Source organism: Xenopus laevis, chromosome 5L (genome assembly GCF_017654675.1).
Source record: "Xenopus laevis strain J_2021 chromosome 5L, Xenopus_laevis_v10.1, whole genome shotgun sequence".
Lineage (NCBI taxonomy): Eukaryota > Metazoa > Chordata > Amphibia > Anura > Pipidae > Xenopus > Xenopus laevis.
The window spans coordinates 72,819,337-72,832,680 of NC_054379.1; the positions used below are offsets into that span (position 1 = coordinate 72,819,337).

Consider the following 13,344-nt stretch of genomic DNA (forward strand, 5'->3'; position numbering starts at 1 on the left):
TCCCATTAAAAGACATCTAAATCACTCCTACTTAAGTGCAAACAAGGTTCTCTTAATTTACACCATCCCTTTTTGCTTTGGATCATAGTGCTGCCCCCTCAGGATAATTTAGTTCTTCAGTAGGTAGTTTATGTACAGATAGCAAAAAAAAAAACCCATGCTTACATATGCAAAACTGAATGTGGTGAACTGCTATCGGATCCAGAAGCTAACCATACTGTATGTGCAGATGTTCCCTTTACAGTGCCAGATTTTCAGTTGTTCAATTCACAATGTTTATCATGTGATCAGTTTTGGAACAAGAGCCATAAATGAATAACCCATAAGTACAAGTTTATATCATTACTGCTATATATATATCTTGATGCTGCTGAAACGCCCCTAATTATTTAGGATTCTTTTGAAATCCATATTCAGTCAAGGGCAGAAGTAAACAACCTACTATATGGGGGTTATATCAGGTTGTAAAAAGAGAATGCACAGAAGCTCAGAAACTATGTGTTGCTAAATGAAATTAATTTATTCTAGCAGATCTACCAGTGATGGTATAATAAAATAACTTGTCATCAGCTTTGTCAGTTTATTGTGATATGTTGGTAAATGCAGTCATATTTCCAACACTGGAAATATAAAATAATGCAGGGGCAGACACAATTAGCTTCCTGCATACTAAATTAACTTATATAACCCAGCAATGGTGGGCATATATGAATTTATTTTAATTGTATAAATTCAAATAATGAATTCCTTTATACAGTGCTGCAGCATATGTTGGTGCTTCATAAATATGTTGATAATATTTAAATTAATAATCCAAAGGTGCAAACTCCACTACTATATACAGTAAGTAATGAACCTGGGTGCTGTTACCATATAACCACATTGAAATCAAAGGGATAGGGTTGTTACCTGGCAAGTGTTCTAACAGCCTGGCCATTTAATAAAGAAAGATAACAGAAAAGGGATGTCCTTTTGTCTTCATAGAAAAGATGGCAAAGAGGCTTAAGGCACAGACCAAGTCAGCAGCTTATCGGCCCGTGTGTAGAGCCCTCCGATGGGCTTTCCCGATCAATATCTGGCAGAAAGTCGGCCAGATGCTGATTGGGCAGGGTAAAAAATCCCGCCGGATTGCGGCCGCATCTTTTCGTTGATGCGGTCCTGCGATCCGACCGCCTATTTGGCCTCCATTCTGATCTGATTGTTGGGCCCTAGGGCCCACAATCGGATCAGCCCGATATCGCCCACACTTCAATGTGGGCATATCGGGGAGAGATCTGCTCTTTTGGCGGCATCGCCAAACCAGCGGATCTCCCTGTGTATGGCCACCTTTAGAAACTGGTGCAGATACAGCAACATGTCCTGTCCTGACATACATGAACAATGTATTTAGACATTTGAACTAATCACAGTTCATCTGTGCAGTTTGTATGTCTCCCTTCTTATAATAAGGTAAAATCTCTTGGCATCATCACACCCTAGTTGGATTACAAATTGGCTGGCCAAGTTATTTTATCATTTATAAAATGCTAAAGAAGAAAATATCAACTAAACCTACTGAAAACCAGTTACCCAAAAGCACTAAATTACAGAAAGGCTGTCTCATATAGACTTAATTTTACCATAATAATCCGAATTCTTAAAAATGATTTCCTAATAAATAGTAATAAAACAGTACATTGTACTTGATACAAACTAAGATATAATTAATCCTTATTGGAAGCAAAGGCAGCCTATTGGGTTTATTTAACATTTACATCAGGGGTGTGTCCAACCTGCGGCCCGAGGGCCGCATGCGACCCAGGATGGATATGAATGCGGCTCAGCTTGAAGGAGAGAGAAAAGGAAGAGAAGGGAAAAAAGAAAGAAATTTAGAAATAAATGTATGGAAATACAGGAAAACGAGAGTCCAAACACATTAACCACCTCAGTCTGTCGTCTTATTAGAAACAGACTTACTATGCCAGGTTGTAACAATGTGGTGACCTATGGAGTAGGGAGGAGGGCGGACTCTGCCCATTGCCCAGTTAGTAATAATAATAAGTCTAATATCCAGGTGTCCCATATTCCAGTGTATAGCTCCATCTGGTTACCCAACTGGTATTGTAGTTCTTTTCTGTGTATTTTCTTTAATTCTACAAATCAAAAGTGTTTGTGTATTTCATGTGTGGCCCCAGACACCCCTGGTTTACATGATTTTCTAGTAGACAATGTATGGAGATCCAAATTATGGAAAGTTCACTAATCTTGAAAACCCAAGGTCCCGAGCTCTCTGGATAACAGGTCCCATACCTGTACCCGCAAACATTACATATAAGAGAAAAATACATTTTAAAGAAAGTACCTAATTTCAGTAGAAACAGTGAAATGATGTCTAAACAGATGGATTGCAGCCTGTGTCTATTCACACCAAGCAGTGAGTGGAGAGCAGAGAGGATGGGGTTAAGCGGGTGGAGACAGGAGAGAGAGAGCAGCAGTAACTGCACTGAGTCTGATATTAGAGCTGCTGCTCGGGAAGCAGGAGGGACAGCAGTTAATGGGAGTAAAGCGTGTGGTACTGACACTGAACAACAGCAGCAACAACTCGGCTGGTGGGGAAAAGACATCAGAGATATGGAGAGCGGAGGAAGGAATGGCAGCACTGGCGGGGAAACGCTCGAACAGTCCATGCTGAACCCTATGACCCTGGTTGAAGATCCGGGGCGAGGATCTCACAGCGCGAAAAAAAAGAAATCAAACAAGTGGAAAGTGCTGTCCCTGGTAAGATGTGACCCCTGACTCTTCCTGTAGTGCAACCATGAGGCAAAATGCGCAGCGCTTGTGTTAATAGCAACTCCTTTCAACTTCAAATAAAAGACACTAGTATTGGGCTGTGGGATCCAGAGAGTTATAGTTTATCAACAGCACTGGCTAGACTCTCCTGAGATGTGTTCCCATTAATCCAATGCAGCTGCGGGTTTGTTTATTAAGTGCTGAGGAACATTTCATTCACGTGAGCGTTCTGTGTTCATTGGAAGGCCTTTAGAAATAGGTAAATTCATTCTGACAGTTGCTCTACTGTAGGAAAGTTTATATTTGGCAGCCTTCCACAGATGATTTTGTAGTATGCTTGGGTGCTGTGTTCTCCACAGAATTTTCTTCTATTTTGAGTTTGATGTAGACAAGGGATGCCCAAAAGGTAGATTGTCCTCTACCATTAAATAATTCAGACAGGCTGATTTTAAGCATCTTGTTTTGTAACTCATTGGGAAGGATTCAAAATGCTGATTCCTCCCCTCCCCAAGTATGGTCACTTGACAGAAACAGGGCACTTACAGGGAATTCCTATTCACTTTAAACAAGGGTGATCTCAAGCAAAAATTATAAGTTAATTCCACTTGCAATCAAAGGTGAGAATTGATTCCCTGTAATTTGGCATGACATCAAGTTCACACATTTACACAAAGAGTTTATTGTAGGCATCAAAATGACCCTGTCTCATCTGCCTTTACCCTAAACTGATAGTAGATCAGAATGCATGTGCATCTTGTAGCAATATGAAGAGCATGGCACACACCCAAGGAAAATAGGGCAGGCATAGTATAGCACACCCAGGGAGTATAGAGCAGGCAGAGTATGGCACACACAGGGAGCATGGGGTTGGCAGAATGCGACATACAGGAGCATATGAAAGGGTGAGTACAGCACATCCAAGGAGCATAGGGCAGAGTATGGCACACACGGAGCATAGGGCATGCAGAGTACGGAACACACAAAGAGCATATGACAGGTAGAGTATGGCATACACGGAGCATGGGGTGGGCAGAGTACGGCACACACAAGGTGCATAGGAAAGGTAGAGTATAGCACACACAGGGAGCATAGGGCAGGCAGAGTATGACACACACAGGAAGCATGGGGCAGACAAAGTACTGAACACTCAAAGAGCATATGACAGGCAGAGTATGGCACACACAGGGAGCATAGGGTTGGCAGAATACGGCACACACAGGCGCATAGGACAGGCTGAGTATAGCACACAGGAAGCATGGGGCAGACAGAGTATGGAGCACACCCAAGGAGAATAGGGCAGGCAAAGTATGGCACACACAGGGAGCATGTGGCAGGCAGAGTATGACACACACAGGGAGCATGTGGCGGCAGAGTATGGCACACACAGGGAGCATGTGGCGGGCAGAGTATGGCACACACAGGGAGCATGTGGCGGGCAGAGTATGGCACACACAGGGAGCATGTGGCGGGCAGAGTATGGCACACACAGGGAGCATGTGGCGGGCAGAGTATGGCACACAGGGAGAATGTGGCTGGCAGAGTATGGCACACACAGGGAGCATGAGGCAGGCAGAGTATGGCACACACAGGGAGCATGAAGCAGGCAGAGTATGGCACACACAGCGAGCATGAGGCAGGCAGAGTATGGCACACACAGGGAGCATGAGGCAGGCAGAGTATGGAGCACACCCAAGGAGAACAGGGCAGACATTGTATGGCACACCCAGGGAGCATAGTGTGGGGAGAGTACGGAACACACAAGGAGCATATGACAGGCAGAGTATGGCACACACAGGGAGCATGTGGCAGGCAGAGTATGACACACACAGGGAGCATGTGGCGGGCAGAGTATGGCACACACAGGGAGCATAGGGCGGCCACAGTATGGCACACACAGGATGCATAGGGCGGGCAGATTATGGCACACCAAGCTTCAATAGAATCCTACCTCCATGGGTTAAATACTGTGGTGCTCTATCTGGGAACTTTGCTGCTCTTCAGTTCCATACATGTAGCAATAACAAAGAGAAATCAGATGGCACTCACCAAGCAAAATTAGCATATTTTGCTTGGTGAGTGCCATCTGATTTCTCTTTGTTATGGCACACCAAGGGAGCATAGGGCAGGGAAAGTACGGAACACACAAGGAACATATGACAGGCAGAGTATGGCACACACAGGGAGCATAGGGCAGGCAGAGTATGGGCACACATAGGGAAGGCAGAACAGAGCAGTAGACAGGGAAACCTATCAGGACCACTGTAAGATGTACTACATACAGCGACACAGTGCTGGTGCTCCTTTATCATTGTGAACAGGTGAATAATTTGGGCAGTTTGTCAGTCTGGGTCTCAGGTGTGAACAGTACAGGGTTTAAGGGGTGTGAACAATAGAGGTGTTACAAGTGTGAACAATGAAGGGGGGATTGCAGTCAGAATTTGAGGTTTAATCAATGCAGGGGCCAGTTAATCTCGGTACTAATACTTTTTAAAACTTACACATGGTAAGCAGACACAGTAGGCAGACTTTCATATGGGGGGGCCACACAAGGGCCTCCAGTTGGACAGCCCTGCTATAGAAAAATAGTTCTTTGGAGGACAATGCCTGCCTGTAGAACCAACCAGTGTACTTATGGTAGCAACATTTGACATCAGTAAAGTGTTGTGTGTATGTGAATGAATTTGCCAGCACTTAGTGGGTTTTGTAACGTTTGTTACAGGTATAATCACCTATAACTATAGGGTAGCTTTTACTGTTCTTCATATTTGTTATTGGTTACTGCATCTGTATAGACTTTGTACCTTTTATTACATGTAGGGGTATATGTTAGACTCATATGGGCTGAGTTATTAATACATAAATGATAGCACTGCAGGGTAATTGTTGCAACTTTGAAAAATATACTGATTTGATTGACTGGCCTGTAAAACTGTTTATTTTGATCATTCAGAAGTAAGTTCTGGTCTTGAGAAGTTATAGTTTAACCATTAATCCAGTACATGCACCAGATCTGGTTATTAGTTTGACTTTTCGTTTTGGTGTGATGAAAGTGTTCAACAGGAATAACAAAAAAATGATCTTCTCCATGTTTTTGCATGCAGTTATAAACACTCTGGGGCTCATTTATCAACACTGGGCAAATTAGCCCATGGGCAGTTACCTATAGCAACCAATCAGTGATTAGCAAGTAGAACAATGAATGCAGCAATGGTTGCCGTGGGTTACTGCCCATAAGCAAATTTGCCCAGTGTTGATAAATGACCCCCACTGTGTGCAAATCAGACAAAAGTGTAAAAAAACCTTCTGTATTGTATTGACTACTGACTTTATTTTAAAATCATGAGAAAGTCTAAAAAAATATATGAATTACTATCGTTATATCCCTTTTAGGGTGTTTATTAGACAGCAGAATTTTAGTTTGCCGAGACTTTGTCAGCTATAAAATTCTTACATGCTTTTCCCATTTTGGAGATCCTCTTAAAAACCTTGACAGGATGTGTGTACTTTGTCGGAGTTCTGGATATACCCTTCTATGGAACAGTTCTGCAGACAAGAGTAAAAGGACTTCAGCCTTGCTGATACACAAATGCTAGCTTTGTCACTCAAGTGGGTTAATGCAAACATTGGATAGACTGCCTTTAACATACTGTAATTTCTATTGCCAGAACTTAACCAGAGTAAGGGTAGGGACACACTGGACGATTTGTCGCCAACGTTTTTAAAAAGCAAATCGCGGCGACATATCGCTCGTTTTGTCTCTGAACAAAACCAAATGAAAGACGCCAGCTCCTGTGCCCACAGCGCGTTTGTGAATCGCCTGTAGCTCCAAAACGCACTGAGACCCTTTTCCGAGCGATTTATCAGAAATAGCATGTACTTAGAAAAGCACTGAAATCTCCTAGACACGCACACACATACAGATAAGTAGCAGCAATTGTATTCAAATTACAATGCGAACGCAATGACGCAAGAACGCAAGCACGTAAAAATGTCAGGTTACAGCGGGAAGCACAAACTGTTTCCGATTTGGGTGGAGCACGTACCGCACAGAGTAATGGGATACAAATCGCTCTGTGCCAATAGTCGCTGTGAATCGTCTGTTCAAAAAAGACGATCGTCTTGTCGCCGCGATTTACTTTTTTAAAACGTTGGCGACAAATCGTCCAGTGTGTCCTTACCCTAAATCAAAGGCTTTATTCCAGGAAAGTAAATCTATCATCCCTGAAGCTAGAAAAGGCCACAAAATATTTTTCTTCTCCTCCCTTTCCTTTGCTTCACTCTTAGGTCTTATCAAAGGTTGAGCTTTTGAGTTTTTTTTCTACCTCGAATAAACTCACAACTCGAATGTTGGCTTATTTATGAAAAAAACTCTAATGCAATCGAAGGAAAAACTCGACTACTTGAATTGATCTAGTTATCGTTGAAAAAAACCTCAAATAGCTCGAATTGAGCTTTCAAGCTCAAACCACTGGGAAAATATCTGAAAGTCATGAAGGCTAAAAAACATCTTCAAATGGTTCAAAGGACCTCTGCCATTGACTTTTACATGGCCTCGACAGGTTTTAGTTGCCTTTTTGCAGCTTTGGGGCATAATAAATATCAATTTTGTAGATATAACTAATTTGAGCATTTGTTTTGACTTGCTTTTGGGTAGTTTTGAGTAGAAAGAATTGGCTCTATCCTTATCTTGGTCCACAGTGCACTAGGCAGGTCAAGGGGCTAGGGCTGGCTGTTATGAATGTTATCATTTTCTGATTATTCTGGCAACAGTAATGGACACAGCATTGAAAGCAGGAGTGCATAAAGGGCCAGATGGAGATGATAGGCAGCACTGCAATTTTTCGTGGCATAGGCTACTGCTTCATGGCTCTACAGAATGTCAACAGTCACGCAATGGGGACTCTCCCTAAACATAGTTGTCTCTCTGCAAATGTAGTTGTCTATGTGAACCTGGTCTTGAGCTGTAATTACTGGGTTTAATGATATGAATGCATTTTGCATTCATCAGGGTTGACATGGGCTGCTTTACAGCATATTGAAATAAGCCCTTGAGCAGACTTGCTCCTGGCTAAAACGTGTTATGATATAGATATAAACTACAGTAAATATAAATAAATAAATAAATATATATATATATATATATATATATATATATATATATATATATATATATATATATGTTATACATACCATGTAATTAATACATATATATATTTTTTTCATATTAAGACCCTTGGTGCTGGCTTATTTTTTACTGTTATCTACCACATTTCCTTGCACAGGGGCAGCTACTAGGTAGCTTCATGGCAAGAGGTGCTGTCCTAAGACATTGAGATATATATATATATATATATATATATATATATATATATATATATATATATATATATATATATATATATATATATATATATATATATATATATATATATATATATATATATATATATATATATATATATATATATATACAAATATATACATACAAAAGAGCCATGAATATCCTGTAAATTATATACTTATAAACGGTGCTTAGTGATGTCCTCTGTAATAATCAGGGCTTAGTAGGGTTGCCACCTTTTCGGCCCATTAAATCCAGGCATCGCTGCGTCAATTAAAGCAAATCCTGCCCGTTTTTCCTAATTTGGAAAACCGGCCAGCCAGTTTTGACCCGGGCAGCCCTTCAAAAAATCGTCTGTCAAAACCGGGCAGGTGGCAACCCTAGGGCTTAGTGATATCATTTCTCAGTGAAACTTGTGTATTATAATAAATAAAGTACCCCCTGTAGCAAAATATGAGGATATTAGAAGTCACATTGAGAAAGGCTGGGGTTACAGCCGAAATGTTGGTGTGCTTTTTGGAATAAATTATTTTTTATTTTTGTAAGTCCTGTAAATGCTACTTTCACTTATTTTGGTTTGAGATTGCAACGTAGCACTCAGGCAAGAATTTACCTGGTAACGAGAGTGCTGGTGATTACAACAGGCCGGGCAAGCTCCTTTTTATATACTCTCGCATCGGATTGCCTTGTCTTCTTCCGTGATGTTGGGATGGGTGCGGGTGCCTTGAAGTGGTTAAAAGACCTGTACCAGAGTGGTTAAAAGGCTTGTTTCACTTATCTAAAGGCTATAAGTCTCATGTAAATGAGAAGTGGTACATTGAAACATCACACAACACATATCGCTACTACACAGACATTGTGTTATGATGCAGGTTGTTATCTACAACACACACATACATGGTTTTATCAGAGGCAGTACACATAGGGGGTTATTTGTCAAAGCTTTAGTTTTAGAGGTTTGTGGGGTTTTTTCAAACCTCAAATGCACTCACAACTTGAATGTTTTCCCATTTTAAGAAAAAACTCAAATGGAAAAAACTCAATTTGGTGAATTCGGGTGAACAACCCGAAAACTCGAATTAAACGGTTTTACGAAGGAAAAAAACTTGAATTGCTTGAATGAATTGAGTTTTCGAGCGAAACCCTACCGATAAAAACCTGAACTTCATGAACGCTATTAAAATCTTCAAATGTTTCAAGGGACCTCTGTCATTGAATTCTACATGACCTTGACACAGGGTCGGACTGGGAGGCGTGGGGCCCACCGGGGCTACTGCCCCAGGGCCCCCCTCCGGCTGCCGCTACCGCTCCGGAGTGCTTTAGGGGACTAGTGCGCATGCGCGCGGTGCCGTGTTCGTGCGCAGGCGCGCGGCGCCACCTTTATGCGCATGCGCAGTTACTCTATTATACCGCGACCCTAAACAAAGTGGGGTCGCGCCGCCCCACTAAGTAGCGGATCTGGGCCGGCGGGGCCCACAAGAGCCCGGGGCCCACCGGGGTTTTTCCCGGTGTCCCGCCGGCCCAGTCCGACACTGCCTTGACAGGTTTCAGCTGCAGTATTTTCAAATTCAAGCTATTTCCAGCTTTGGGGTATAATAAATTGTAACACGAAAATTTTAGGTTTTTTTACCCTTGAAAAACTTGAATTTTTCCGGAAAACACATCAATATATCAATAAATCTGCCCTATAATATAGCCAAAGGGTCTGCTAGTAAAACCCAGAAGTGGAAAGCAAAGACAAAAAGATATTAGATAGAAATATAAAAGATAGGAAGAGAAGTGTAGCATGATAAATACATGTCATAAACCTATTTTTTTGTGAGAAAATCTAAACGTTAGTCATTTTGTATTCTCATAGTTGTTTATCCTTTTAGGTATCCTTAGGTATCCTTTTAGGAGTGATGATACTTACATACAGAGTGCTTACTTCTGTAAGCACTCTGTATGTAAGGACTGACATTTTTTGTTGCACCACCACTTGCCATGCTACGTTTTGGGAGTGTTTTGTTTTGGTTTGTTTCTTTACAATTTTGAAAGGTAGCTCCATATGATAAAGGATCAATAAATACAGTACAGGCACCGGTAAATTTGTTCAGATGATTCCCTCATTCCAAACCTGCTGTGTAAAGGCTGCTGAGCTATCTTAACAAAAGCAAAACAGGTTTTGCGTCCAATTCACTGGGCGCAACCCTCTGTGGGAACCCTGAATCTACTGCCAGGTCCAGGGTGGTGGTAGCTCCAGGGTTCCCCAGCGTCGGTAGGCACAGTTACATACCAGTCATAAAAAGAAACAGGTTGGATACATTGACAACCTTGTAGAAGTGATTAGACAACGAAGGGGCCTTCATAAAGTGGAATATTTACTCACCACATTTAGGAAGTGGCCCAGGTGCACCACCCTGAGCCCTCAGCACGGGGAGCGGACAACCGTGAAAAAGTCCGAAGCAGGCACTCAAAGGCAAGCCTCCATCAAATAGTAGAAATCAAGTAGAAAAGATTTATTGAGTCCTCTGCCTTATACGTTTTGTGTTGAAGACACAATAAATCTTTTCTACTTGATTTCTACTTTTTGATGGAAGATTGCCTTTATTTGAGTGCCTGCTTCAGACTGAACCATGTAGAAGTGCAGAAGTGTGGCTGCATCATGATATTGTCAAATATTGATAATGCCATTATAATCTGGAAGTAGTAATATTAAAATTCAAGACTCGCACAAGAACCTCTCTGGAAATCATTTTGTTGTTTCATACTAGTATTTAAAGAACATAGCGGAACCCTGGTTTTATGTACCCACGTTTTCCCGGATAGGACATCTTTCTGAATTTCGTATAGATTTTTTTGTTGTCCGAGGGAAATGTAAAAGAGAGAAAAAATCCTGTACTTCTCTTAGCCTCTGGAAATCTGTCATTTAATTGTGTTCTAGTGTTTCTTATAGTAAAGAACTGATTGGAATATTTAGCTCTGACCTTGAAAACAAGGCAAAGAAAATATAAGAATTCAGTTCACTTCATCCTTCAGGATAAGGTCCCTGGAATTTTGTTTCAGTACAGTACCCTTTTGGATACAGTATTGCCACCTTGTTTGTTCATTAGTTTATCACTGCGCAGGAACATTAAATGGGCACATGGAGCTTGTCTTTTTGTACTAAGGATGCTTATAAGGGTATATGAGCTCTTCAAAATACTTGAACATTATGCCTCATTGCGTTTGAATGCATACCTTTTTACAAAACCTGGCAGGCATCCACACTATCTTGTTTTTTGCTATCACTAATTTTTTAGCAGGGCTATTCCTTACTATGCTTCCAGCATGGACAATTTCAATTATACATTTTAATTTTTATCAAAACCAAAATCAAAACCAAATCAAAACTTTTACACATTTGGTTTTATATCCTTCTAAAATATCAACAATATACCCTTTATAAAAGCAAGGGTTATTTTCCATTTATATTTTTCTTTAAAGTGTAACTCCAGCTTCCAAACCAAAATTTGATAAAGAGGCCCACCTAACACAGAAACCCGTAATATACCCATCACAGTTACCTGTTTCTTCAAAAAGTATGAATAAATGCCATTTTCTATGCTGCAATCCAGTTGTTTAACAGTTCTTCTCTTTCTGCGTCATTTGAATTCCTTACAGGCAAGGAGGACTAAACACTGATGTTACAAGTTGTAACAACTTCTCCGCAGATTACAGACAGCATGCAGGAACTACATAACTCACAACACACTGCACTGTGGTGTTCTGTTCCTTATTGAAATCTCTTGTGCAATTGTGGGGTTTGAAGGATGCAGGCTGAACTGGCTGTTGATACAAAGTAACAGTATTCAGCCAGCTCATCAAAGTAGTCAGACATATCAGCAGGGGGTGAGGCTTAGGGAACTGTTCCAATCCATTAAATATCATACGAAACACTGGCAGAAAAATCTTTATTTCATAATTGGCACTGAATTTCTAAATAAACTATATTACAAAGATGCTTCTTTTATGGTGAAGAAGAGGTATTTGCAATATTATTTTGTGACTTCCCTGACACACAGCCAATGAGCAAGTACCCTCCAACCACATGACTTTGGCAGAGTTAATAATGGGTATTATCCCCAGTTCTCAAACAGTAATATGTTTGTTTTTGTTGTTCTAACTGCACATACATCAGTAAAGAGCAATTATTGACTGGAATTTCAGCTAGCATGGCCTAGTTCAATAACCAAACTCTGAGTTTGTGAATGAAAAAGCTAAATAATTAAAAAAAAGAAATAAAAAATGAAGAGCAATTACAAACTGTCTTAGAATATCATTGTGTGCATCATTAAAATGTTAATTTGTAATTTTTTCTTTTTCCTATGTGTTTTTTTTTTCTTTTTTTTTCTGTTTTCTTATGTTTCCTATTTTGTCTTACTTATTATTTGTGTAAAATTCATAAAACTACTTAAATAAAGAGTTATAAAAAAAAAATGTTAATTTGAAGGGGAATTGCACCTTTATTGATTTGCTTTTCATTTAACCTGAAAAATAGAGGCATATCAGATGGAGTGGAAAATAGTCAATTTAACACTGTAGTGCATCCTTGCACTAATCTGCTCTTCTTGAACAAATATGCCTAAAACAATTCCTTTTTCAGATTATTTTAAAACACATACATTGAAAACTATCTTAAACCATTTTTACTAAATATCTATTGCTTGACCACCATATCAATATACCCTACATATAAACTGGCAGGCTTTAGCTGTTTTTCAAACTACAAACAGCAAATTATTTCAGGGAGTTTCTCTCCAGTGTAAAGTCTCGCAAGAAGGAAAAACAGGAAATTAAACTGCCAATGAAGTAGTGTGAATTTGCCAGATAAAAATGTCTTTAAAAGCAGAATAAAGTAATCATTTATAATGAAGCGGTGCTTTCCAGAGGTTCATAAATATCAAGCCAAAGAAGTGCAAGTGGAATTTCAGAGACTGCTATAACCTTTAAATCAGTTTTTAGTATGTTGCAGAGTGAAAGTCTGGGACAATCTGCAGTTGTTTTTTTTTTTTTTATTCTGTTTTTGAGTTATTTAGCTTTTTATTCAGCAGCTCTCCAGTTTGGATTCATAGGATCTGAATTTTCTTTAAGGAGGTTGAGAGACTGCTCCCCACAGAGGAATTCAGTGATGGAATTCCAGTTATGGAGCAGCAACATAAAATGATTTTAAAAGAGCTAGTGGTGGGTGTGGATGGAGTGAACTGATGGTGGGT

At 40.3% G+C, this 13,344-nt stretch overlaps 1 protein-coding gene across 2 annotated transcripts in view; it reads left to right on the forward strand.

Annotated features, from left to right (window-relative positions):
- Window positions 1–2,335: 2,335 nt before the first annotated feature.
- Window positions 2,336–13,344, forward strand: part of enpp1.L (ectonucleotide pyrophosphatase/phosphodiesterase 1 L homeolog) — a 52,536-nt gene continuing 41,527 nt past the window's right edge. For both annotated transcript variants that reach the window (XM_018263166.2, XM_041562945.1), the window contains exon 1: window positions 2,336–2,757. In XM_018263166.2, the coding sequence (XP_018118655.1) occupies window positions 2,365–2,757 (393 nt within the window). In that variant the 5' untranslated portion in view covers window positions 2,336–2,364. The remainder of the gene's footprint in view (window positions 2,758–13,344) is intronic.